The sequence below is a fragment of the Rissa tridactyla genome, chromosome W (genome assembly GCF_028500815.1).
Source record: "Rissa tridactyla isolate bRisTri1 chromosome W, bRisTri1.patW.cur.20221130, whole genome shotgun sequence".
NCBI lineage: Eukaryota > Metazoa > Chordata > Aves > Charadriiformes > Laridae > Rissa > Rissa tridactyla.
In genome coordinates this window covers 9,084,234-9,111,991 of record NC_071496.1, presented here as the reverse complement: position 1 = coordinate 9,111,991, position 27,758 = coordinate 9,084,234, and the positions used below count along the sequence as shown (strand labels likewise).

The 27,758-nt window shown below is 43.7% G+C and overlaps 1 protein-coding gene across 1 annotated transcript in view; it reads left to right on the top strand.

Annotated features, from left to right (window-relative positions):
• Window positions 1-27,758, top strand: part of LOC128901955 (probable global transcription activator SNF2L2) — a 187,753-nt gene that overhangs the window by 68,410 nt on the left and 91,585 nt on the right. Inside the window, exons 21-25 of the mRNA XM_054184156.1 lie at window positions 7,806-7,892; window positions 9,309-9,355; window positions 15,430-15,596; window positions 16,403-16,566; window positions 21,044-21,271. Of these exons, the coding sequence (XP_054040131.1) occupies window positions 7,806-7,892; window positions 9,309-9,355; window positions 15,430-15,596; window positions 16,403-16,566; window positions 21,044-21,271 (693 nt within the window). The remainder of the gene's footprint in view (window positions 1-7,805; window positions 7,893-9,308; window positions 9,356-15,429; window positions 15,597-16,402; window positions 16,567-21,043; window positions 21,272-27,758) is intronic.

The following is a 27,758-nucleotide window of genomic DNA, read 5'->3' as shown; positions in this document are numbered from 1 at the left end:
AGTTCGTTCACACATCAGGTTGGTTACAAGAATTCACATAGTCAATTGCTTACTCATTAGCACAACATGTTTTCTGCCTTCTCAGTTCCCGTTTTTCCCATGTACTAATTCCATCTTCTACCACCTGTTTTGCTCTTAATCTAATCTCTCATAGTAGGGAGGCTGGCTCACATGGCCATTTTCTCTCAGACACGTTCCTACAATACCCCCTTTTTCTTCTTGAGCCAGCCAGACCTTATGCATGGCATTTTCTATCATGTCAGTCACTTTGCGGAGAACACACGAGGCTACCATAATCAATAATAATATAACCAACAATAGCATGAGCCCTTGCTTTAGTAAATCTGATAACCATCCCGTTATACCCCATGAGCTTAACCAGTCATCGAAACCATTTTTGACCACTTTTAATTTGGACATGTTATGCTTCAGATCCCGTAACTGCTTATGAATGGATGGTGAGTGGTCGGAAAGGTTCATACAACACATACCTTCAAAATCTTCACACCCATGACCCTGAGCTAACAGCAAAAATTCAATAGCCGCTCGATTTTGCAACATAGCATGCCGAATGATATCAGCATCAGTAAGCAAGCTAGATAGGATTTCAGTTGTAAGGTTTATCTGTTTACTTGCCCAACACCCTATCTTATTCAACATAATTAATGCTGTCGCTGTTCCTAGCGAAGGAAGAATACTTAGCCCTATTCTTTGTCCGAGATTCGGGAATGTTCTATGGTGGTCACAGGATGGAGTGAAGGTATGAACTGTTCTCTTGGCTCTGTGGTTACTGTGTGCTCTGCTCACTGTGTCTTTGGCCATACGCAGGCCTCTGCTCGTAGATCTGCCCCATCTCCCCCTTTTTTGTTTAACACCGGACCATTTATTAACAAGGTCGCCATGACTTGTGCTTCTACTCGTCGTGACGCTCTTAGCAGGTTATATACTAAACACAATTAAAAACAGAATCAAAAAGAACCCTGCTAAGACAATAAATACCCAGATTCCTAAATTTAGCCCAGAAAGCCAATTTCTTTGGATTTGCCCACGAGAAATCCTTTTGTAATATTTCAAATACATTGTAGTTCATTAAGTCTTGAATCTTTAGCATTTGATCTTTTAGCTGATCATGTGAAGGACGAATATTTCTTTTTTTTGCAACAACATGTCAAATTGTGATAACCAAGGGTCAAGGTCATCCTTTTTGATGGGGACATGTATGTGGCTTGGATCCATTCCAGAAAGCTGGTGACAGCACAAATGACCCTGGAAAAACAATCGTGGTACCATTTCAGTCATCATAGTTACTGGTTTTGAAAAGGTATGTGGCAAAAATACCCACTCTAATGCAGTCAGGCTCTTTGCGAGTGCATCATCCCACTGTCCTATCAGGGCATAAAGTTGAAATTCTTGTAGGAAGGTGTTCAGTGCGTCTTGCAGCAGTAGTCGACTATATCTTATCTTGCAACATGCTGTAATGCCTTCTGAGCTGTTGGGGTTAATGAACATAAAACTTATGGGGGGGCGCGGGGGCAGACACAGTGCTTCAGGGCATCCCCTGTACCTTCAAAGTGTGCTCATGTCTCTCTCCCCCTCTCTGACCCGAGACAGCCCTCCTATATCCTGCACTGGATTGAGTGGAGAAGTACAGGCTAGAGTCGCTGCACACATGGCCAGTGCACGCAGCGAGTCCCACCAGACTCTCCTGCACTGGATCGAGTAGAAAAGTACAGGCCAGAGTTGCTGCACACGTGGCCAGCGTATGCAGCGAGTCTCACCAAACTCATGATCCAGCTTTGCCAACAGCAGCTGTCTGACACGTGACTACATTGTTGTAATCCCTTCTTGTTATCTTCTTCTGTGAAGGTCAGGTTCTCATGGATACACACATAGTTTTTAGAGCAACATATTCTACAACTCGTACAAGGGTACGATGCAAAGCGGCATTTACAGCTGATCGTATAAGGCTTATTAAACACGGCAAACAGCATACTAAACATAACAGACAAATTCCTTCCCCACAGGCAATGAGTATAATTTGCTTCAACCAACCCCACCCCCAAGTCCATCCAGCAAAGAGATTCCACCCAGTGGTCTCCACAGGTTGCTGGTTCGGTCGGTGCAGTTCCTGCAACTGGGCATGGATGGATGTGGAGTGGTCACTTAGATTCACACAACACAGTCCTTTAAAATCTTGACAACCATGTCTGTGAGCTGAAAGCAAAAAATCAGTAGCAGCTCTGTTTTGCAGCGTCGCATATCGAATACTATCTACATCTAGCAATAACTCGGACATAGCTGTACTAGTAGCATTGTTAAACTTATCCTTGGCAGCAAGAGAGTCCTTGTTATCACGAATCCTTGGCAGCAAAAGAGTCCTTGTTAGCTAGAGCGCATGCGGACTCCCTGTTCTTGCTGGTACTGTGCTTTGATCTTCCTCAACAACAGGCCAAGGTTCTCAAGCAGCTAGATAAGGTGTCTGTGAGTCCATTACAGGCTTATGTCATCCAAATGTTTTTCTTGCCAGCACCCGAGACTGAATAACACTTGGTGTGATATATGTGTTTTCCAGCACCCAGGTGCGAGTCCCTTGAGTGTATTTACAGTCCTCCTCGCCGATCTTCCGTTGCTTTCCCATATTCCACCCCCTTGCTCAAGAGACCGCTTCTGCTGGGGTTCATTTTAGTCTCGCAGGGTATAACACAGAGCAATCTACTAAGGCATGCAATAACATAGACACATATAGGAAAAAACCAAAACCATATCTCTATGACACTGCTTTGAATCAGGTGTCCTATTTCTCTTTTTCTGACGCTTTCTCGTAATGCTTATGGCATACTTTTGTGCTAACGTGGCACATTTCCCATCTAATTGTTCCTGTTTGGTTTCTTTTCTTTTCTTTTTCTTTTTTTTTCTTTTTTTTTCTCTTTTTTTTTCTTTTTTTCTCTTTTTTATTTTTTCTTTTTTTTCTTTTTCTTTTTTTCTCTTTTTTTCTCTTTTTTCTCTTTTTCATTTTTTTTTCTTTTCTCTTTCTTTCTTTCTTTTTTTTTTTCCATCACTTACTACTGACATAAAAGTCTGCCTTTGCAACAAGAGCTCAGTTTCTCATTTTTCCTTAAGTTTCTCATTTTCCTACAGAGCATCCTATAGATTTTGGCTCAACTCCTTTTCCCAATCAACCATGATCTTATAGACAAACAACAAACAACCAGCGATACGCCCTGCACGGGCGAGCCGTTCCCGAGAGTGTAAACGTGTCGGCTGGTGAAAACTCCCCCAATATTTCAGGACTTCCATCGGTTCTACAGCCCATCCTGGTGTATCTGCCTGGGGCGCGCTCGCCTTACGTCTAAACACTGTGTACACACAAACTCCTTCACTTGACGGAGTGTCAGCCCTAGTTGCATACGAGAACAGTACCACACCGGGCAGAACACCTGCTCAAGGGGAGTCACCTAACGACACTGCACACAACAAAAAGCAAACAGTAGCACAGATGCTGATCAGCAGGTATAAGCTGGCGCCCACACACACTTACACGGCAGACATACAAAACCAGCACTTCTATCTCAGGGAGACGACTGGGGAGGGGAGGGGGCGAGGCGGGCAATGGCAGGAGCAAACAGCTCCGGCTCTGTCCTTCTCTGCTGACATTCTGCCTCCTCCATCGGCCTCAGGTGGAGCAGAGGGGATCAGCAGGGGATCGTCCCAGACCTTCGGACCTGGCCTGTTCGATCCCCCTCCCGTGGGTTGTAATGCTGCAAAAGCCCCGGCTGCCGTGGCTCGCTCCGCCTTCATATCTTGTAAGGTCGATAACACCAACCACCATGTCGTCGCTGACGGTGATGCCTCTTTGTCTCCTTTACTTATCACTTCCCACAGTTTTTCCCCAACAGCCTCCCGTATTTCTGTTTTAAAAGCTGTCTGGGGCTCTGGTGCGAATCCGTTCTCTGTGCACCAGGTTAACAACCTTCGGAGCATACGCTCATCGTATTTCACCCCTCTCTTAGAGAGGATATGCAGGAGAAGTCTTAATATAGCCCCTTCTTCTTTTGTTACTTGTTGCCCCATCTCCTGCCCCGGCTTAATCAGTTTGAGCAACAGTTTCGCTGGTGTTTCAATCCCTCTCTTAGAGAGGATCCCAGCGAGTAGCGTGGCCGCAGCTTCTGTTTCCATAGCTGCGCCTGGGAGATGAGGAGCGACCTCACGCCGTTGTCTGCTCCCGCTGATGCGCCCAAGCAGCACGTCTCCCAGCCGAAGTTTCCCACTCCCCTCCTCTAGCTGCTTACCGCAGTCTCGGAGAACTCAGTCGCGCTGAACCATCCTCTGCTACCAGATGTTGGAGTGGGAGACGGACCCGGAGTAACGATGGAGTCTCAATATGAGTATGATCGTTCTCCCTTTATTCAAGTTTTCACAGAGTATATATAGACAGGCAATAAGAGCACGCGCTAGCGGCAGCTATATGATTGGCTTACAGTCTCTGTTCACGCGCTGTCCATGCAGTTCATTCACAGATCAGGTTGGTTACAAGAATTCACATAGTAAATTGCTTAGTCATTAGCACAACATGTTTTCTACCTTCTCAGTTCCCGTTTTTCCCATGTACTAATTCCATCTTCTACCACCTGTTTTGCCCTTAATCTAATCTCTCATAGTAGGGAGGCTGGCTCACGTGACCATTTTCTCTCAGACACATTCCTACAGGTGTTCATCTTTTCTCTCAGAGCCATTATTAAGCACAAATCTTGTTTTGGCCAGCTAGGTTATGAGTGCCTCTGTTCATACATACATATAACATCTGTTCATGTAAAAAGGTGTTAAAAGAAAAATAAGATGCAAAGTCATGTAGTCATACATTAGAATATGCCAAAATAAATGTTGACTTTTCTATCTTAGGACTTTGGCACATGGTCAAGTTATTGTAGAGAAGACAAGTAGCCATGCATCAGCTTGTCTGTAAACACATATTTTACATTGCACTAGATGTGAGGTAGGTTGGATTTACTGTGAGATTTCTCAGAGTAAGATCATCTAGGCACTTAACACAGAGCAACAAATGTGAGCCAGCAATGTGCCCTTGTGGCAAAGAGGGCCAATGGTATCCTGGGCTGCCTTAATAGGAGTGTTGCCAGCAGGCTGAGGGAGCTGATCCTTCCCCTCTACTCAGCACTGGTGAGGCCACACCTGGAGTCCTGTGTCCAGTTCTGGGCTCTCCAGTACAAGAGAGACATGGACGTACTGGAGAGAGTCCAGTGAAGGGTCACAAAGATGATGAATGGACTGGAGCCTCTCTCCTATGAGAAAAGGCTGAGAGAGCTGGGACTGTTCAGTCTGGAGAAAAGAAGGCTCAGGGGGATCTTATCAACGTATATAAATAGCTGCAGGGAGGGTGCAAAGAAGATGGAGCCAGGCTCTTTTCAGTGGTGCTCAGTGACAGGGCAAGAGGCAATGGGCACAAGCCAAAACACAGGAGATTCTGTGTGAACATCAGAAAACATTTTTTACTGTGAGAGTGACTGTGCACTGGAATAAGTTGCCCAGAGAGGTTGTGGAGTCACCCTCCCTGGAGATATTCAAAAGATGTTTGTAGTCCTTGACAACCTGCTCTAGGTGGCCCTGCTTGAGCAGGAGGGTTGGACCAGATGACCTCCTGAGGTCCCTTCCAACCTCAACCATTCTGTGATTCTGAGCAGCTGGTGTGTAACAGTTTGTGTGTGCACCAGTCCCATGTATTGGCCCCATTATATGTGTTTTCATGATACAATATGATTGCATACTATTTTTCCACCTGCCTCCTGTCAATTTCATTGTAACAATGGATGATATTTTTGTTCAATATCTTATTTTGGTCAATATCTTATTTGGTGTGGTCTGATGTGTTATTTACTGTTGAGTATTCAAACCCTGCTCTAAAACCAAAGTTAGTCCTTTCCTCATAGGATCTTCTATGACAGTCATCTCTATATAGGTTCTGAGTACTTTGCAAACATCGGTTTACTTTCTTTTGTTGCATTTTTAATTTAATTTTTCAGCTACCATTTTTTAAGCCTTAGAAAATGTCATTTGACACATTTACATCCAAAGGAGGTCATCAGAATGATTGGAAGTTTAGAAGCACTACAGAGACCTATGCTAGAGGTTTGAGTTACTTGAATAACTGATAGTAGTTGTCTTTTACAATGCAACATTTGATGTGGTTTAATACATATTTGATGACAGAACAGCAGTGAGACTGGGGAGTCTTCAATTTGCTCTAAAATCTGGAGAGAGGGTACTTGAATGGATGTTGTCCCTCCTGCTCATCCCCCTGTTGCTGACCTGACTGTGATGCCTTTTACCATAACCACTTTGACTGGTCCATGTCCAGTCTATTTTCTTCCTCATCTCAACGTCTTCTGCTAGTTCAGTTCTCTGTGCCTAACTAGGCCCAGTTTCCTGGCACAGCCATTCCTGTTGCCCTTCCTCCAACTCAAGATTTGTGTGCAGTCACCTTACTCAACTAAACAGAGATCAGCTATCTCTATGCCCTCATTCCCTGTTCCCAGTGCACCTCAGTAGGTTTATGTCCACCTCAGTGTTGCCTATCTTACATCCTGTTCCTTGTTCTAACTTCCCCCACCCCCCCAATTTCATTTTGCATCCCAGCCTTCTACTTACCTCTCTGGTTTCTCTTGTTCACTAGTTCAGAATCTTCTCTCTGCCTTTTCTTCCATGCTTCCCTGCCCAGCACTTTGCCTTAAGCAGTTCTAATTGCCTCTGCTGTCCTCTAGCTTTCTAGTCTCTTTGGCCAGAACATTGCAATCTGAACTCTCTTATACTCATAGGTCCAATTTTTACCTGTCCTCCAACTTTTTTCTTTTCTGTAAGTAATTAATCAGGTTCTCTTATTTATGCTTCCTGGTGCCAGCAAGAGGTGGTGGTCATTGAGAACTCTTGGCTTTGAAGATCCAATAACTATGGCTTTAGGGAAAACTCTCTTATTCTGCATCTCTGGCTTGCAATCTGCTCAAACTAGAGAGAATTCATTAGTATGCAAAGCTCTAGTAAACATTTCATAAACAAATGCAAACTGCAGTTTGGAACAAATTGAGATAGACTTTCAAGGGTTCAGCAGTAGACTTTGACATGTGGACTACCCCCAATCAAATGTCAGTTCCCTTCCAGAGATGAATTTAAAAGAATATAAAATGATCACATAATGTAATTTTTCCTAATCTCACTCTTGGAAATGTCTGAATTGTTTTGGCTGAGATATTTTAAAATAATTTCACCTGAATGACATAGGGAGTTTGGAAATTGTACCAACTTCATTAACAGTTTCACAAAGTTATAGCAAATCAAAATGGGACCTTAAAGTGAGAAGTGTTAGTCAGTCTTAATACAGTGTTACCAAATGTATTAATCAGTGATAATTAGATTGTAACCATCCCAGTTTACTGGAACACCTGTTAATATTTTACTGTTTACAATTTACATGGTTTCATAAATAAGCAGTATAAATAAGCAGTAAGTGCTTATTGTGACTGCTATAGACAGATATGAGATGTAGTACACTTTCCAGGTTACTTGGAAGTCTTTGATCTCCTTGTCTTTTTGGATCATCCTCATGATATTTTAATTTGAGCAGCCAGATAACTGCACCTTATTTCATAGCTTCAAATATTTTTTTTTCATGGTGATATAGTGTTCTGCTTTGGGGTAGAAATATTTTTATGTCTCCTTTTGAAACTGAGTTTCAAAAGTTTCATTAACAAGCTAGGAAACAGGTTTCATAATATGATTTGTGTTGTTTGCTTCCCTAGGGAAAAGGTGGGGCAAAAACTCTTATGAACACAATCATGCAATTGAGAAAGATATGCAATCACCCGTATATGTTTCAACATATTGAGGTAAGTCTGTCATGTTTGATTTTCGGGGCCTCTTTTATTCAGGTGGCTAACATAGTCAAAAACTGCTAGTGTGGGAGGGAACACCTTTGGCAACAACACTTGTGCTGAAAAGAACACATTTGAGAAACACTCATTATGTTCCTCTGTATAAGTGAAGAAATGGAGCAGTCACCAGATTTTTATCTGCAGCCTTAAATTCACTTTTACAGAATTTGTTCTTTTTGAGGCACTAACTTTAAAAAATATAGTTTTCTGAGTTTAAGATATTCCATATCAACTTGCCACTACCTGTACTTAAAACAAAGCTAAATTTTAAAATAGAGATATCATTTTAAAATGCCATATAGTAGAGCATATATGTCCTGGTTTCAGCTGGGATAGAGTTAACTTTCTTCCTAGTAGCTGGTATAGTGCTGTGTTTTGGATTTAGTATGAGAATAATGTTGATAACACACAAATGTTTTTAGTTGTTGCTAAGCAGTCAAGGACTTTTTCAGCTTCCCATAGAAGCTGAGAGGGAGCATAGACAGGACAACTGACCCAAGCTGGCCAAAGGAATATTCTATACCATAGATGTCATGCTCAGTATATAAATGGGGGTTGGCCAGGGGGCAGGAATCGGCAATTGCTGCTCGGGAACAGGCTGGGCATCGGTCAGCGGGTGGTGAGCAATTGCATTGTGCATCACTTGTTTTGTATGTTCTTTTATCATTATTATTGTTATTATTTTATCTTCCTTTGCTGTCCTATTAAACTGTTTTTATTTCAACCCATGTATTTTACTTTTTTTCCCCGATTGTCTCCCCCATCCCACTGGTGGGGGGGTGGGGGGGGAAGTGAGCGAGCGGTTGCATGGTGTTTGGCTGCCTGCTGAGTTAAACTACGACAATATAGTAGAACCTTGTTATCTAGCAGACTGCTAATCCTTTAGAATATCTATCAAAAATTGCCCCCCTCCATACCCCTCCTTTTTTTCAGCAAAGATTTGTTTACTGTATAGCATTTCTCATTACTGAGCTAAAGCTAACTAAAATGTAGCTACAATATACAATGAAATCAACAAGTATCTCCTGTGGTGTATTATTGTGGTTTTTATTGTTTGCTCACTTGCTCACTCATGAAATTCAGTATTTTTGCAAACGGGTCTCCCAATAATCAGTGCAAATTAATTAGGTCCTACTGTATTTATAATCTGGTAAAAGGCATACAAAGGGAAAGTATTCCTACAAGCCATGCATTTTAAAGAAAGCAGTAGCAGGAAAATATTAGAGTACTTGTGCCACAAGGCAAATTCTAACAGTATGAGTGTAATGGGACCCAAACCCCATTCATATAATTTCTTGATATAGGGATGCATAATTTTGGCCACTGTATAGATTGTGTCTAATATTCTGTTTATTGCTTATAATTCTGCAGGAATCCTTTGCTGAACATTTAGGCTACTCAAATGGTGTCATCAATGGGTAAATCTTTATCTTCTTCATATATGCTGCAATGAAACTATTGTATCATATTTTGTTTCCAAAACCTATATGATCTCAAAAACTAAGCAGTTTCTAAGATAAATCTAATTAGCTATAGAAATAACGTGCTTTAGAATGAACCTAACCAGCTTAAAACTCTTCCCATAGCCCCCAGCCTAAGGGACTGCTTCTTACTTCAAGGGATGTTTCCTCTCCAAAATGGCAGTTTAAAGTTGCTTTTATAGCTGGATGGTAATTAGAATCTTCTGGACTCCAGTCTTGTCCTTGACTGATGGTGAAGCCCTGCTGAGTGACTAATGTCAAAGCAAGAAAGTTTTTATCTGATTTAAAGTAGTCTTGTGCTTTGAAGAGAAGCATTCAGCTAAAGCAGAAAATGGTTAGGAGAATTTTGAAGATGGATTTCCATTATTTTCATTAACATCATACCAAGATATAGGATCCTTTCTTTCACAAAACTTCCAGTCCTTGGACAATGACTGAACGTGGTAGAAATGATTCCTGGTTCTTCAGAAAGCTTTTATTCCTGTTGTAACAAGAGTCTTTTTTTCTTTTTTCTTTCCCATCACATAAGGAAGAATTGTGGTGGTCACATGCAGGATTCTTGTTTATTTATTGATAACTGTACACTAGTCCTTGCTAAATTAGGGACAAGATTGACACCTTTGCCCAACTTGCAATGCCATGAGACATAATGTCACATGGAGAAGACAAGGGGCAGCGGGTACAAGTTGCACTGGGAGAGGTTTCATCTCAACATAAGAAAGAAATTTTTTACAGTAAGAACAATCATTCATTGAAACAATCTCTCCAGGGATGTGGTAGAGTTCCCATCACTGGAGGTTTTCAAGATGCAATTGGACAGGGCACTAGATAATCTCATTTAGGCTCCCTTTCCCATGAAAGGTTGGACCAGATGATCTTTTAAGGTCCCTTCCAACCTGGGCTGTTCTATGATTCTATGATTATCAAAACTTCCTTACAGAGGTCCCTGATGTTTCCATATCTGTGTTTTATTATTATTTGTTACAGTACCATTTCTCAGTTTTAATTTATCTCCTCTTTCTTTTTATTCCCTTTCAAATATTAGCAAACATTCTCTAACGTAAAGCATTTAAATTCCTCTGTTATTATGGCTCGTTAAAGTATTAGGCTAGGAATGATTTCCAGTTAGCCTCAATCTACCTCTGATTTTATGGGGGGTATGTTTTATTATTACACTTGCAATTAGATTATTGGCATCTGTCCACTCAAAGTTTTTGTCAACAATTTAAATGAACCTTGTCGTAACAAAATTTTAAGTTTACTACTAAACTACTACTATTTTGCTTTTCAAAAACTTTCTGTGTAACCTTTAACCCAATTCTTATAATCTAGCAACATATTATATTTACATAAAATGCTTAAAGTGATACTTCAGTGATACTTGTACCCAGTTCTTAATTGTTCAAAGGCTATGCCAGTAATTTCCATAAAGAACTATTAGACTTGAAAGATCTCTTGACAGCAAGTCCTGGCTCCTTTGCTTACAGATTCTCTTGACATGTACATTTTTGATAAAGACCACATTAAAAAAGGTTAGAATCGTAGAATAATTTAGGTTGGAAGAGAACTCTGGAGGTCACCTGGTCTAACCCCTACACAAAGCAGAATCACAGAATCACAGGATGGTTCGGATTGGAAGGGACCTTAAAGATCATCTAGTTCCAACCCCCCTGCCCTGGGCAGGGACACCTCCCACTAGACCAGGCTGCTCAAAGCCCCATCCAGCCTGGCCTTGAACACCTCCAGGGATGGGGCATCCACAGCTTCCCTGGGCAACCTGTTCCAGTGCCTCACCACCCTCACAGTAAAGAATTTCTTCCTGATATCCAATCTAAATCTCCCCTCCTTCAGTTTGAGGCCGTTACCCCGTGTCCTACCATAACACTCCCTGATAAAGAGTCCCTCCCCATCCTTCCTGTAGGCCCCCTTTAAGTACTGGAAGGCTGCTATAAGGTCTCCCCGGAGCCTTCTCTTCTCCAGGCTGAACAACCCCAACTCTCTCAGCCTGTCCTCATAGCAGAGGTGCTCCAGCCCTCTGATCATCTTTGTGGCCCTCCGCTGGACCCATTCCAACAGGTCCATGTCCTTCCTGTGCTGAGGACTCCAGAGCTGGACGCAGTACTCCAGGTGGGGTCTCACCAGAGCAGAGTAGAGGGGCAGAATCACCTCCCTCGATCTGCTGGCCACGCTGCTTTTGATGCAGCCCAGGATGCAGTTGGCTTTCTGGGCTACAAGTGCGCATTGCCTGCTCATGTTGAGCTTCTTGTCCACCAGCACCCCCAAGTCCTCCTCAGGGCTGCTCTCAAGCCATTCTCTGCCCAGCCTGTATTTGTGCCTGGGATTGCCATGACCCAGGTGCGGGACCTTGCACTTGGCCTGGTTGAACTTCATGAGGTTCGTACAGGCCCACCTCTCCAGCCTGTCCAGGTCCCTCTGGATGGCATCCCTTCCCTCCAGCGTGTTGACCGTGCCACACAGATTGATGTCATCGGCAAACTTGCTGAGGGTGCACTCGATCTCACTGTCCATGTTGCCGACAAAGATGTTAAACAGCGCCGGTCCCAGTACTGACCCCTGAGGAATGCCACTTGTCACCGGTTTCCATAGCAGGTCAGGTTGCTCAAGGACTTGTCCAGTCAAGTCTTGAACACCTCCAACAGATTATACAGATTATACAGTCTCACTGAGCAACCAGTTCTAGCATTTGACCACCTTCATGGTAAAAAATATTTTTCCTAATATCTTATCAGAATTTCCCATGTTCCAACTTGTATCCATTGCCTCTTGTCCTATTACTGTGCAGCTCTGAGAAAAGTCTTCACTGTATCCTCCCATTAGGCTGTTGTAGACAAGCAATAAGGTTTCTCTGAGCCTTCTCTTATCTAGACTGAACAAATACAGCTCTCTCAACCTTTTCTTCTATGTCATGTGCTCCAGTCCTCTGAACATCTTGGTGGCCCACCTCTGGACTTGCTCCAGTATGTCACTATCAATGCACAGCAATGATGATGAAAAAAGAGACGGAAAAGATCTTCTCCAACACCCTACAGAAGCAAGAGCCTGAATTCCCACTTGCACAGAAAGACCAACCAGAGTCTGTACTCATTGGTGTGGCAAATGGAGACTCCCATGATGGCAAAGGCTAGAAGCTTGTGATTTCTGGCAACAGGAGGAAAGCTCCTGCTCCACCTGCAGATCTGCAACTACAGAATAGGTGCAGTGCCCTGATAGCAGATGAGGGACTGGAAGCTCTGTCTGAGGAAACATTGGAGACAGCTGAGACTGAACCACGCAGCAGCATCAGGAGGAAGCGGCAAGTGGTAGTAGTGGATGACTCCCTCCTGCAGGGGACAGAAACCCCCATCTACTCTCTAGGGAGGTTTGCTGCTTGCTGGGGGCTCGGATCTGGAACTGAGAGACTGTTGATGCTTGTCTGGCCCTCAGAGTATTACCCTCTGCTGCTCTTCCACGTGTGCACTGATGATACTGCCATGGGAAAACTTTCAGTATATTGAGAATGACTACATGAATCTGGGGATGAGGGTCAAAGGTATGGGGGCCCAGGTGGTTTTCTGCTTGACCCTACTGATGAAGGGGAAGGGCTTGAGGAGGAGTAGATGGATCCTGGGGATCAACAACTGTCAGCACAGCTGGTGTTGCTGATAGAGATGTGGCTTTAATGACCATAGGACCTTCTGAGAATAAAGGACTGATAGGGAAAGACAGGATCCACCTGACCAAGTGGGGCAAAAACATCTTTGCCAACTGGCTGGCCAACCTGGTGAGGAGAGCTTTAAACTAGGAATGACAGGGGATGGAGAGGACAACCCACAGTCAAGTGAGAAAGTGGTGGACTGGCTTGGTAAGCAGAGGGTGCAAGGTGATGTGGACAGGAGAGACCTCAAAATGAACAAAGTAGGACACAAGGGAGCCCACCCCAAGTGTATGCACACAAATAAGGAAGTGCCAGGTGGACAATATTGTGGGGGAAGCTCTCACCCTTTTCCTGGGAAATCAGCATGACTGCATGCCTCTCTGAAGTGCCTGTACACTAATGCATGCAGCATGGGGATCAAACAGGAAGAATTAGAGGTCTGTGTGCAGTTGCAGGGCTATGATCTCATTGGGATCACAGAGATGTGCTGGGATAGCTCACATGACTGGAGTGCTGCCATAGATGGATACAAGCTCTTTAGGAAGGACAGGCTAGGAAGGCAAGGAGGGGAAACTGTCCTTTATATGAGACAGCAGCTGGAATGCATGTAGCTCTGCCTAGGGATGGATGATGTACCAGCCAGGAGCTTATGGTTTAGGAGTAGAGGGCAGACCAATATGGGTGACATTGTGGTGGGCATCTGCTATAGACCACCTGATCAGGAAGAAGTAGATGAGGCCTTCTTCATACAATTGGAAGAAGCTTCATATTTGCAGGCCCTGGTTCTCATGGGGAACTTTAACCACCCTGATATCTGCTGGAAGGACAAGACAGTAGGGCATAAGCAATCCAGGAGGTTTATGGAGTATTTTGGTGATCACTTCCTGACACAAGTGATCAAGGGGCCAATGAGGGGAGGCACTCGGCTGGACCTGAATACCTCCAAACAAGGAAGGACCGGTTGGGGCAGTCTTGACTGTAGTGACCATGAGATGGTGGAGTTCAGGATCCTGAGAGGAGGAAAGAAGGCAAATAGCAGGATCATAGCCCTAGACTTCAGGAAAGCAGACTTTGGCTTTTTCAGGGATCTGCTTGGAAGAATCCCATGAGAGACAGTACTAGAAAGCAGAGGGGGTCCAGGAGAGCTGGCTGATATTCAGGGATCGCCTTCTCCCAGCTCAAGAATGGTCCATCCCAACATGCAGCAAGTCAAGCACAGGTGTCAGGAAGTACGGATGCACAAGGAGCTCCTGAGTAAATTCAAACATAAAATAGAAGCATACAGGAGGTAGAAGCAGGGAAAGGTGACCCAGGAGGAATACAGAGACACTGTCCAAGCATACAGGGATGTGGTTAGGAAAGCCGAAGCCCATCTAGATTTGAATCTGGAGAAGGATGGGAGGGGCAACAAGAAAGGCTTCTGCAGGTATATCAACAGGAAAAGGCTGTTGTCCAGCTGGAGGCCAGTCACTAGTAGTGTCCCCTAGGGGTCAATACTGAGGCCCATACTGTTTAACCTCTTCTTTTCTGACATGGATCTTGGGACAGAGTGCACTCTCAGCAAGTCTGCAGATGATAGAGAATTGGGAGGAGTGGCTGATACACCAGGTGGTTGTGCTGACATTCAGAGGGACCTCAATGAAGGGAAATGCCGTGTCCTGCACCTGGTATGGGATAAACCTATGCACCAGTACAGGCTGGGGGCTGAGCAGCTGGAAAGAAGCTCTGCAGAAAAGGACCTGAGGGTCCTGGTGGACAAGAATCTGACCATAAAGATAGTTCAAGGCAGTTATAAGTGTATACAATAAAAGAATATGTCCACTATCAAACTTTTCCCATTCTTTCTGTATATAAAGTAGACTGGTCTGGACTCCTCTGCTTTCACATGCACAGTAGTGGGTGGAAAAGTAATCAATTCTAACATACACTTGATGAATATAACTTGTGGCACCAGTAGATGCTGATTGAAAGCATATCCTGTGGGAGAGCATCTAAACTAATAAAATGTACTTCAGAAATAATGCTTGTTTTGAGAAATAATGAAAAAAATACTGGGCTCATAAAGAAAGATATCTGATGTGCTTTAGAGTCCACAGAATTCTTATATTTTGGGGGAGGAGCCCTTTTCTAACAAATAAATACATAGATGCAAGTCATGTGGGGTTTTTTTTCTTATTTTAATCAACGTCATAAACAGTTTTAAAGAGAGAAAAGTACTATCAGTTTTGTTTTCCTTTGAGAAAAGGAATCTATCCATTATCATGATATGACACAATTGTAATTAGAATGCATTATTAAATACTCTTCTAAAAGCTGGCTTGTCATGGCGCTTATTGTATTTTCTCCTCTTAAACAGAGCTGAGCTTTATCGGGCCTCAGGGAAATTTGAACTACTTGATCGTATTTTACCTAAGTTGCGAGCCACTAACCATCGTGTGCTTCTTTTCTGTCAAATGACATCACTCATGACTGTTATGGAGGACTATTTTGCATTTCGAAATTTCCTTTACTTACGTCTTGATGGTAAGCTGAATGAAAATAAATTTGGGAGTGTTTTTCTGGTTCAGCAATTTGACTACATAGTAGAAAAACTTCCTCCTCTGTATGGACATCTGAATAAAAATATCAAACTTCTGTCTTCAGCTACAGGCAGAGATGTAAAAACATAAAATAAGCAGAGGGTAAGACCAAGCTGATCAGTAAAAACTGATTGTCAAAGTACAGGAAATTCACCTTGCTGCCAATGTGCACAGTGTTTAATTGTTACTTAGAGCTTTGTGTAGGCCTTTTACCGTGGTTGAATTCTCTGCTTTCTCTCCCTCCCCTATCAACACCATTGTGTTTTGAATGTGATCTTTTAAGAATTTTTGTTCCCTTGATTTTTAAGGCCAATAGTGAAATGTTAATAAATCTATGTTTGTGTACACATACAGTTTTTAAAATATTTAGATTCTGTGAGTGCTCATAAGGCCTTAATCAAAACTGAAGCTCCATTTTGCCTGTGTATATCATCTATTGAAACTTGTCGGTCATAAAATGTTGTCAAATAGATAATTGCATCTTTTCAAAGTCCCCTTTTGAAATGTCAAGCCTACTTAAAATAAAAGTTTGGGAACCCTCCTCCTAAGTGCTATAGACAGTTGGCTGAAACATCCGTGGTTAGAGTTTGCATCTGTATTATAGAAAATATAGCTGAGATGGCAAAGAACAAGTGAGCTAAAATTTCCCTTTCACGTGTATCTTAAACAACTAAGATTGCTTTTAAATTATTTTGGTAGAAGATCTTTGTCATAGGGTTTCTTTTTATTTCTTTTTTAATTTCTTCTCAGGTACAACAAAATCGGAGGATCGAGCTGCCCTGCTGAAAAAGTTTAATGAACCGGGCTCACAGTACTTCATCTTCTTGCTGAGTACAAGGGCAGGAGGGCTGGGCTTGAACCTTCAGGCTGCTGACACTGTTATAATCTTTGATAGTGATTGGAATCCTCATCAGGTTATTTTTATTTAATTATCTTCATGTAATATTGAAATAATTTTTGTGCTTTTTTAGGCTTTGTGTTTTAATTTGGGAAGATTGACAGTGAAATTAAAGTATATCATAAAATGCTGCTTTGAGAAGAATTGGTAAGGCAAACTGCTACAATCAAGTAGTATTTTATTTTAAATCTGTAAAGTAATACTGTGTCTGCATATATATTTTTTCTGAGTGTAAGGGAATCCTCAAATTTAGAGTCTTACAGTCTGCATTTTCTGTTTCATTGGTATAACTTTGTTCACCCTTTAATCTTAAGGCACTAATAAATGGCTCTACATTCAAAGTAAAAGCTCATGCAGCAGATGAAATAATTTCTAAGATTACTAATGCATTTAAGATTCTCAGGAATAGTGATTTGCTTTAGATACACAGTTCTATAGCTTGATTTTATGATATATATCCAGCTATATTGTTGCCTCTGTTCTTCTAGAGTCTATACTGGGTCTGGCTGGGATGGAGTTAATTTTCTTCATAGCAGCCCGTATGGTGCTGTATTTTGGATTTGTGACCAAACCAGTGTTGATAATGTATGCACCGGTGTTTTGACTGTTGCTGAATAGTGCTTGCATAGCCACAAGGCTTTTGATTTTTCCTACTCTGCCCCACCAACGAGTAGACTGGGAGTGAGTGAAAAGCTGGGAGGGGACACAGCCAGGACAGTTGACTCAGACTGACCAAAGGGATATTCTATACCATATGATGTCGTGCTCAGCAATAAAAACTCAAGGAAAGGAGGAGGAAGTGGGGATGTTTGTGGTCATGGTGTTTGTCTTCCCAAGCAACTGTTATGCATGCTGAGGTCCTGCTTTCCAGGAAGGGGCTGGACATCTGCCTGCCAAAAGGAAATAGTAAATAAATTCCTTCTTCTGCTTTACTTGCACGCACAGATTTTTCTTCACCTATTAAACTGTCTTTATTTCGATCAACCATTCTTCTCACTTTCCTTCTATTTTCTCCCCATCTTACGGGCTGTTGCCTGAGGTCATCCCACCACAGTCCTTTTTGGTGCCCCACAAAAAGCACCCACACAGTCACTTGCTTCCTAGCCCCTTAGTGGAATGGGGGAGAGAATCAGAAGACCAAAAGGGTGAAAAGTCCTGGGTTGATGTAAAGACAGTTTAATAAGTGAAGGACAGATATAAAAGAGACGTTGGAACAAACAAGCATGCTCAAGACATCAATACCTGGCTCCAGAACTGGTGCCTCTGCCAGAACTTTGTTTTTTATAACCATGGAAGAGTCTTTGAAACGCAAGGTATGCTGGGGCCTGACGGGACCCACCTGACTCGATGGGGAAATGCATCTTTGCTTGTAAGCTGGCAGGACTGATTGAGAGGGCTTGAAACTAGAATCAATGGGGGGAGGGGATACCATCAGGAGAGCTGAAAGTAAGCCAAGGGCTGGCATGGCATTGCCTGAGGCTGGCAATGCTAGTGGGACCATTTACTCTGCTCCTGGGAGCATGAAAGGCTTAGAAGCACATCTGAAATGCCTGTACACCAATGCACATGGTATGAGAAACAAACAGGATGAACTGGAAGTGTTGGTCCATTCCCAGAGCCATGGTATCATTAGTATTAGTGAGACTTGGTGGAATGAGTCCCACAACTGGAGTGCTGGGATGGAGGGCTACAGGGTGTTCAGGAGGGATAGGCAGGGCAGGCGAGGTGGAGGAGTTGCACTCTGCGTAAGGGAGAGGTTTGGCTGTACAGCCCTTACAGTTAGGGATGATGTGGTTGAGAGCCTCTGGGTGAGGATTAGGGGGATGGAAAACAAAGCAGATGTCGTAGTGGGTGTCTACTATCGATTGCCCAGCCAGAATGATAGCACCGATGAGTTATTCTATAGGCAATTAGGAGAAATCTCTAGATTGGTAGACCTTGTCCTTGTGGGAGATTTCATCTTCCCAGACATCAACTGGGAATATCATACCACTGCGACAAGCAAGCCTGTGAAATTCCTGAAGTTTGTGGAAGAAAATTTCTTGTCACAAGTATTCAGTGAGCCAATTAGGAAATATGCCCTCCTAGACTTGCTATTTGTGACTAGGGAAGGACTCGTGGGAGATGTGATGGTAGGTGGCTGCCTTGGCCACAGTGATCACAAAATGGTTGAGTTTAAAATTTTCAGTGTAATGAGAAAAAAGGACAGCAGAGTTGCTACCCTGCATTTCAAGAGAGCAAACTTTAAGCTACTAGGAGAGCTACTTAGCAGAGTACCCTGGGAATCTGCTTTTGAGAGCTTAGGAATTCACAAGTGCGGGTCAGTCTTTAAGAACCACCTTTTAAAAGCACAGGAGCAGGCAATCCCATGGTGTTGAAAGTCAAGCAAGTGGGGCAGAAGACCAGCTTGTCTGAACAGGGAACCCCTCGTGGAACTCAGGTGGAAAAACAAATTGTATGATCTCTGGAAGCAAGGTCAGGCTTCGCAGGAAGGTTACAGAGCCATGGTTCACATATGCAGGGAGAAAACATGAAAGGCCAAAGCTGAACTAGAGTTGAAACTGGCCAGTGTTGTATCAGACAACAAGAAAGGCTTTTTTATATGTGCTAATAGCAAGAGGGGGACCAGTACCAGTGGTGTTCCTCAGGGCTCAGTTCTAGGGCCAGGTCTCTTCAATATTTTTATCAATGATCTGGATGCAGGAGTTGAATGCACCCTTAGCAAGTTTGCTGAGGATACTAAACTGGGAGGTGCTGTTGACTCTCTTGAGGGACAAAAGGCCTTGCAGAGGGATCTGGATAGATTGGAGCATTTGACAATCATCAGTGGCATGAAATTTAGCAAGAACAAGTGCCGGATTCTGCACCTGGGAGGGAGTAATGCCGGACACTAGTATAGACTGGGAGAGGAGTGGCTGGAGAGCAGCCCTTCAGAAAGGGATCTGGGGGTGCTGGTCGACAGCAGGCTCAGTGCGAGTCATCAGCATGCCCTGGCAGCCAAGAGGGCACACCGCATCCTGGGGTGCATCAAACACAGCATAACCAGCCGGATAAGAGAGGTGATGATCCTGCTGTATTTAGCGTTGGTGCGGCCTCACCTTGAGTACTGTGTGCAGTTCTGGGCCCCACAATTTAAAAAGGATGTTAAGGTAATCAAATGCGTCCAGAGGAGGACAACAAAGCTGGTGAGAGGGCTGGAAGGCATGTCCTATGAGGAGCGTCTAAGGACTCTGGGTTTGCCTAGTTTGGAGAGAAGGAGGCTGAGGGCAACCTCATTGCTCTCTACAGCTTCCTGAGGAGGGGACGTGGAGAGGGAGGTGCTGAGCTCTTCTCCCTGGGATCTAGGGACAGGAAGCGTGGGAATGGTTCAGAGCTACGTCAGGGGAGGTTTAGACTGGACATTTGGAAGCATTTCTTTACCGAGAGGGTGGTCAAACACTGGAAGGGGCTTCCTAGAGAGGAGGTCGATGCCCCGTGCCTGTCAGTGTTTCAGAGGCATTTGGACAATGCCCTTAATAACATGCTTTAGCTTTTGGTCAGCCCTGAAGTGGTCAGGCAGTTGGACTAGATGATCGTTGTAGGACCCTTCCAACTGAACTATTCTATTCTATTCTATTCTATTCTATTCTATTCTACTCTACTCTACTCTACTCTACCTTGGAAGCCAAAACACATATACATGCCCCCCCCATTTTGCCCAGTTTTTATTGCTGAACATGACGTTATATGGCATGGAATATCCCTTTGGCCAATTCAGGTCAGCTGTCTCGGCTGTGTCCACTCCCAACTTCTTTTGCATCCCCAGTCTACTCCCTGGGGGAGCAGAGTGAGAAACAGAGAAGGCCTTGACGGTGTGCAAGCACTGTTCAGTAATAGCCAAAACATTGCTGTGTTATCAACACTCTTTTGGTGACAAATCCATATCACAGCACCACCCCAGACAAGCCCCTGACAGGCTGATATGAAGAAAGTTAACTCCATTCTAGCCAGACCCAATTCATAAAATTACTAATGCTTTTAAGATATTCAGAAATAGTGGTTTGCTTTAGATACACAGGTTTATATCTGGACTTTATAATAAATACCTAGCTATATTGTTGCCTCTGTTCTTGTACCTGGACTAGAGAGTTGCTCTACTTCAGGGTTACTTTCTGGCTTGAAAGGCCATGAACTCTGAGTGGCAGAGAAGAATTACACACTGTGGCCTATCTTGGTCACTTACTGCATATGCTTTCAAGAAGTGTGTGGCTTACTGCATTCACATTGTACAGACCATGCACATATTTTTTTCTCTCCAGTTTGCCTGCCTGGGTCTGATGAAGTCCCAAGAAGGAGGATAATCAGGAATGAGCTAGATTATTTGTGCTGGGCTATAGCTTGAGCACTTCTTTTTGTTATACTAATAAAACCCAACATTACAGTGTCCTTTAAGCAGGGAGTGATTTGTGTAGCATAGTTACGTTATGCATCATTCCAAATTCTTTGCCTAATAGGACTTGCAGGCCCAAGATCGAGCTCATCGAATTGGTCAGCAGAATGAGGTTCGAGTCCTGCGACTGTGCACTGTGAACAGTGTGGAAGAGAAGATACTTGCTGCTGCAAAGTATAAACTGAATGTAGATCAAAAAGTTATTCAGGCTGGAATGTTTGATCAGAAATCTTCAAGCCATGAGCGAAGGGCTTTTCTACAGGCTATATTAGAACATGAGGAAGAAAATGAGGTAAGGCAGTTAAAAACAGAGAGAAGATGTTTCAATTGGTGCTTGGGAAGCAGCTATATAACTGGTAGGCGAGAGCACAGTTTGAGAGCAGCTTGGCACTGCTTAAGACTGCAAGTTATTATATAATTTCCTTACAAGAAAACAACTCTATTTCTAAAGGATATTCTCATGAGAACTCGTTGCTGCACTGTTAGATAAAGGCAAGGCCATGCAGGTGGCGTAGTCACCATTACCAAGTAGGAGCTGCCTGCAGGTTCTTCTTTTACAATGAGCTGTCTGAGTTTATCTTGCGGCCAAGAAATTTGTGCAGCACAACACAGGCCTGAAAGCCAAGCTGTACGTGCAGTGCAGCACAGGCCTGGGCCTACTCCCTTTAACTTTTATGTAGATCACCAACTCCTAAATGTGCAATGGTTTCTCAGTCAGGATCTCTCCATTCCACCCCTTGATCCACATACAGTTTACCTTTACCAAAGATATATTGTAAGTTACAGATTATATGAATAACATATGGGCTTCTCAAGCCCTAAGTACAAGCCCCATTAGAGCAGACAGCCTGTTCGAGATCCTTAACTCCTTGAATACAATGTCTTCCACAAGGCTCCCAATACAGCTGTGTAGCATGGGGGAGGATGGGCAGGAGATGGTCTTCAGCAACCCTGCAGAGGCAAAAGCTTGCAAATGATACAAAGGAGGTACATTTAGAGGCTGTGCTCAGAGGAGCATAAAGCTCTGAGCAACCTGGTCCAATCTTATAGCTGACCCTGCTTTGAGGAGGAGGTTGGACTAAATGACCTACTGAGGACCCTTCCAACCCAAATTATCATGTGATCCTATGACCAGTAGATGGAGACTCCCATGTCAGGGAAGACCTGAAACTTGTGACTTCTGACAACAGAAGGAAGACTCCTTCTCTGCCTGCAGATTTGCAATTACAGAATGGGTATAGTGCTCTGGGAACAATTGAGGAGGAACAAACTCTGTCAAGGGAGGCATCAGAGTCAACTGAGCCTATACCAAGTATCTACACAACACTGATGAGACCACATCTGGAGTACTGCGTCCAGTTCTGGGCTTCCAACTACAAGAAAGAAATGGTCATACTAGAGTGAGTCCAATAAAGGGCCACTAAAATAATTAAGAGATTGGAGCATCTGACATAAGGAAGAGACTGAGACAGATGGGCTTGTTTAGCTTGGAGAAGAGAAGGCTCGGGAGGGATCTTCTCAATGTGTCTAAGTACCTGATGGGAGGAAGTAAAGAAAATAGAGCCAGACTCTTCTCAGTGACAGGACAACAGGCAATGGGCACAAGCTAAAATACAAATACAAACAGAAAGAACAGCTAGCTTTTTCCAAATATTGAATGTATGAAATATTGGTGGTGAGGGGAACCAACAGTTACAGAGATTATGCCACCAGAACACTGTCAGAACACTATCCCTTTTCCAACTGCTTTACTTATTTCATGTTTGAATTACAAATTACATGAGTATTTAGTGAGAGCTGAAGTGGTAATCATATACATTGGCATAAGCAAAACCTGGTGGGATGAGTCCTGTGACTGGTGTGCCATGATGGACAGTTATAGGCTTCATGAGGGATAGGCAGGGCAGGCGACACAGAGGGGTGGTGCTGTGTGTAAGGGAGGGGGTCGATTGTATGGTGCTTGCAGTTGGCGATGACATGGTTGAGACCCTCTGGGTAAGGATTAAGGGGAAAATAAATAAAGCGGATGCTGTTGTGGGAATCTACTATCAACCACCCAGCCAGGACGATGACATTAAAATCCTTAGAATCTTCATGGTTGGAAAGGACCTTTGAGATCATCGAGTCCAACCAAACAACCTACAGTCTCTGCCACTAGAGCATGCCCTGAAGTGCCACATCTAGACGTTTCTTAATGAATCATCAATGAATTATTCTACAAGGAATTAAGGGATATCTCTAGATCAGCTGCCCTTGTCCTTATGGGTGATTTTAACTTCCCAGACATCAACTGGGAATATCATAAAGCAAACACAAACAGGTCCAGGAAATTCCTGAAGCACGTTGAAGATAACTTCCTGGTGCAGGTACTAAGGGAGCTGACTAAGAAAGGTACCCTCCTAGATTTGTTGTTTGTAAACAGAGAGGGACTCGTGGGCTAAGTGGTGATTGGTGGCTGTCTTGGTCACAGTGAACACAAAGTAGTTGAGTTTAAAATTGTTGGCGATAGGAGAAAAACTGTCAGCAAAACTTTGACCCTGGATATGGGGAGACCAGACTTTGGGCTGATGAAGGAGCTAGCTAGTAAGGTCCCCTGGGAATCTGCTTTTGAAGGTATAGGGGTCCATGAATGCTGGTCACTTTTTAAGAGTCATCTTAAGAGTGCAGGAGCAGGCAATTCCAAAGTGTCAGAAGTCAAGCAAGCGGGGTGGAAGGCCAGCTTGGCTGAGCAGGGATCTTCTTCTAGAACTTAGGCAGAAAAGGAAAGTGTATGGACATTGGAAGCAAGGACAGATGACATGGGAGGACTACAGAGATGCTGTTTGCTGCTGTAGGGAGAAAATTCATGCGGCCAAAGCTCAATTAGAGTTCAAGTTGGCCAGCACTGTGAAGGACAGCAAAAAGGGCTTTTTAAAATATGCTAATAGCAAAAGGAGAATCAGAGATAACATTGGTCCATTGCTTGACGGGGTCAGTCACTTCACAAATAGGGACGCAGACAAAGCGGAGACGTTTAATGCCTTTTTCGCCTCTGTCTTCAACACTGATGATGGGCCCTGGGACCCTCGGAGTCCTGTGTTGGAAGACCGTGACTAGGGTAATGATAAATTCCCATTCTGAAGTTGTTTGAGACTTGCTGCTCCAGCTGGATGCGCATGAGTCTATGGGGCCCGATGGGATTCATTCCAGGGTGCTGAAAGAGCTGGCCGATGTTATCATGGGACCTCTATGTTATTTTTCAATGGTCTTGGGAGTCTGGAGAGGTCCTAGTCCACTGGCAAATGTTGTCCCAATTTTCAAGAAGGGTAAGAAGGAAGACCCTGGTAACTACAGTCAATCTCACTTCAGTGCCTGGTAAAATTATGGAGAAGGTTATTTTTGGAGTTATTGAAAAACACTTGAGAGACAATGCAGCCATTGGTCATAGCCATCATGGGTTCATGAGGGGAAAGTCCTCCTTAACTAACTTAATTTCCTTTTATGACAAGGTCACCCATCTAGTTGACCAAGGGAAGCCAGTAGATGTGGGTTTTTTGGATTTTAGCAAAGCTTTTGATACTGTCTTTCACAGTATCCTTCTGGACAAAATGTCCGGCACACAGCTAGACAAGTCCATAATACATTGGGTGAACAATTGGCTGATGGGTCAGGCTCAAAGAGTTAGAAAGTTACATCGGTCTGGCAGCCAGTCACCAGTGGGGTTCCCCAGGGCTCAATTTTAGGGCCAGTGCTCTTTAACATTTTTATAAATGATCTGGATGCAGAAATCACATGTACGTTAAGTACGTTTGCCAATGATACTAAACTAGGAGGAGCTGTGGCCTCCCTCAAGGGTAGAGAGGCCTTACAGAGAGATCTGGATAGACTGGAGAGCTGGGCAATCACCAACCGTATGAAATTTAACAAGAGCGAGTGCTGGATTCTCCACCTGGGACGGGGTAATCCTGGTTATACGTACAAACTGGGGGACAAGAGGCTGGAGAGCAGCCCCATGGAAAGAGATCTGGGGGTCTGGGTTGATGGCAAGTTGAATATGAGTTAGCAGTGTGCCCTGGCAGCAAAAAGGGCCAACTGTGTCCTGGGGTGCATCAAGCACAGCATAGCTAGCTGGTTGAGGGAGGTGATTGTCCCACTCTACACTGCACTGGTGTGGCCCCACCTCGAGTACTGTGTGCGGTTTTGGGTGCCTCAATATAAGAAGGACATCAAACTATTAGAGTGTGCCCAGGGGAGGGTGACCAAGATGGTGAAAGGTCTCGAGGGCAAGACTTATGAGGTCACTGGCTTTGTTCGGATTAGAGAAGGCTGAGGGGTGACCTCATGGCAGTCTACAACTTCCTCAATGGGGGCAGCGGAGGGGGAGGTGCTGATCTCTGGTGACCAGCGATAGGATGTGATGGAATGGCTTAAAGCTGCGTCAGGGGAAGTTCAGATTGGACATTAGGAAAAGGTTCTTCACTGAGAGGGTGGTCGGTTACTGGAACAGGCTCCCCAGGGAAGTGGTCACAGCACCAAGCCTGTCAGAGTTCAAGGAGTATCTGGACGATGCTCTTAGTCATATGGTTTATTTTTAGGTAGTCCTGCAAGGAGCAGGGAATTGGACTTGATGATCCTTATGGGTCCCTTCCAACTCAAGATATTCTATGATTCTATGATTCACATCTCACTTTGTGGGTGGACAGTGGTCTACAGAAATATGGATTGGGCAGGCTTTGTTTCTAGGAATTATCTTTTTTCGGGATTGTTTTCCTTCTGCTTTGACAGTAAAGACCTCATAGTGTAGAATGCTATTACTGGGGGAGTGCTGTAGAGCAGCAGAATGGAAATGTGTATGTTTTAACTGAAAAACAAGCTGACAACTAATTGTGCTTGTGACCCTAAAAAAAACACGAACCAAAATTTCCTGGTTGCATGTTTGCTCACTTCCTCATTCTCAATATATGAAAGTGATAAGAAGTCCTAATTGTCATAGAATCATAGAATCATAGAATCATTTAGGTTGGAAAAGACCCTTGGGATCATCGAGTCCAACCATCAACCCCACTCTACAAAGTTCTCCCCTACACCACATCCCTTAACACCACATCTAAACGACTCTCAAACACATCCAGGGATGGTGACTCCACCACCTCCCTGGGCAGCCTATTCCAGTGTCTGACCACTCTTTCTGGGAAGAACTTCCAGTGCATCTTTCCTTTAGTGGCTCACAAAAAATTAGTTCTTTGTGTATTTCATTCTTGAAACAGAATCTAGCAAATACCGTAAGCTGAGACATGTTAGAAACATCTGTACTTTCATCCACCTGCATAGCAACCCTCCCACACTGTGTAATTTGTTCTAATACTTGTTTCTTCAAATCTTCAGCAATGTTTTCTATGCATCTTCCAATGGCATTTGCTGGCAAAGGCATGCATTTTAGTTTGTTGCCATATTGTTTTCTGTGTACTATTTCAGCCATTTTTACTGCGGCAGGAAGAGCAAGTGTTTCCCCAATGGTATGTGGGAGTATCACATGACTTGAAACATCGCTGAAAAAATTGTAGAGGTTTGTCTTCATGTTCTGAATGTTTAGTTTTTAAATGTCTTGCTAATTGTGATGGCTTCATACTATCATTAGCTAATATATCAAGGCACAATATACACTTAGGGTGAGGTTCAACATTGACAATAGTGGATGTAAATCCATATTTCAAATCGTCTTCTTGATAATTTTGAGGTGTTTTGGCCAACTTCTTGTCAGATCTGATTAGATCGTCATTGTTCTTACCTCGTAATGTGGCTGACAGAGAGTACTCCTGCTAGGATAGAAGTATCAGCTCTGCCATTTTCTTGTAGTTTGCGTGTGCTCGCATTATTAGTATTATCTTCAATCTGCGGTTTCTTTGCAGGAATCTTTTAAAGCCACATGTCCATTCTGTGAGGGTTAGTTTAGGTCAAACTAGATAATATAATCTGCGAATCCACTTATCTTGGCACACATAAACTGCAATATATCGCAATATGCTGAAAGCGAACAAATGAATGAGGGTGCCACTGTGAACCCCTCTGTGTTGTGGAACACCCACCCACTCTTCCCCCAGGACACCTTGCATACAGCACCTGACACATAGCCATCTGACATACGGACTGAGGGCACCAGTGCCAATCCATATAGAATCATAGAATCATAGAATCATTTAGGTTGGAAAAGACCCTTGGGATCATCGAGTCCAACCATCAACTCCACTCTACAAAGTTCTCCCTTACACCATATCCCCTAACACCACATCTAAACAAGTCTCAAACATATCCAGGGATGGTGACTCCACCACCTCCCTGGGCAGCCTATTCCAGTGTCTGACCACTCTTTCTGGGAAGAATTTTTTCCTAATGTCCAGTCTAAACCTCCCCTGCTGCAGCTTGAACCCATTCCCTCTCGTTCTATCGCTAATTACCTGTGAGAAGAGACCAGCACCAACCTCTCTACAGTGTCCTTTCAAGTAGTTGTAGAGAGTGATGAGGTCTCCCCTCAGCCTCCTCTTCCTCAAACTAAACAGTCCCAGCTCCTTCAATCGCTCCTCATAAGATTTATTCTGCAGGCCCTTCACCAGCTTCGTTGCCCTCCTCTGCGCTCGCTCCAGCACCTCGATATCTCTCTCGAATTGAGGTGCCCTCTTTGATTAAGTCTATTTTGTGTTACTGCTGAATTGATGAACAGCCAGGCACTTTCAAATTTTTAGTTTTCATTTGAGCGTTTCACACTCCTTTTGAGAGAGAGAGATCAGTGCAGCAGTGTCTCA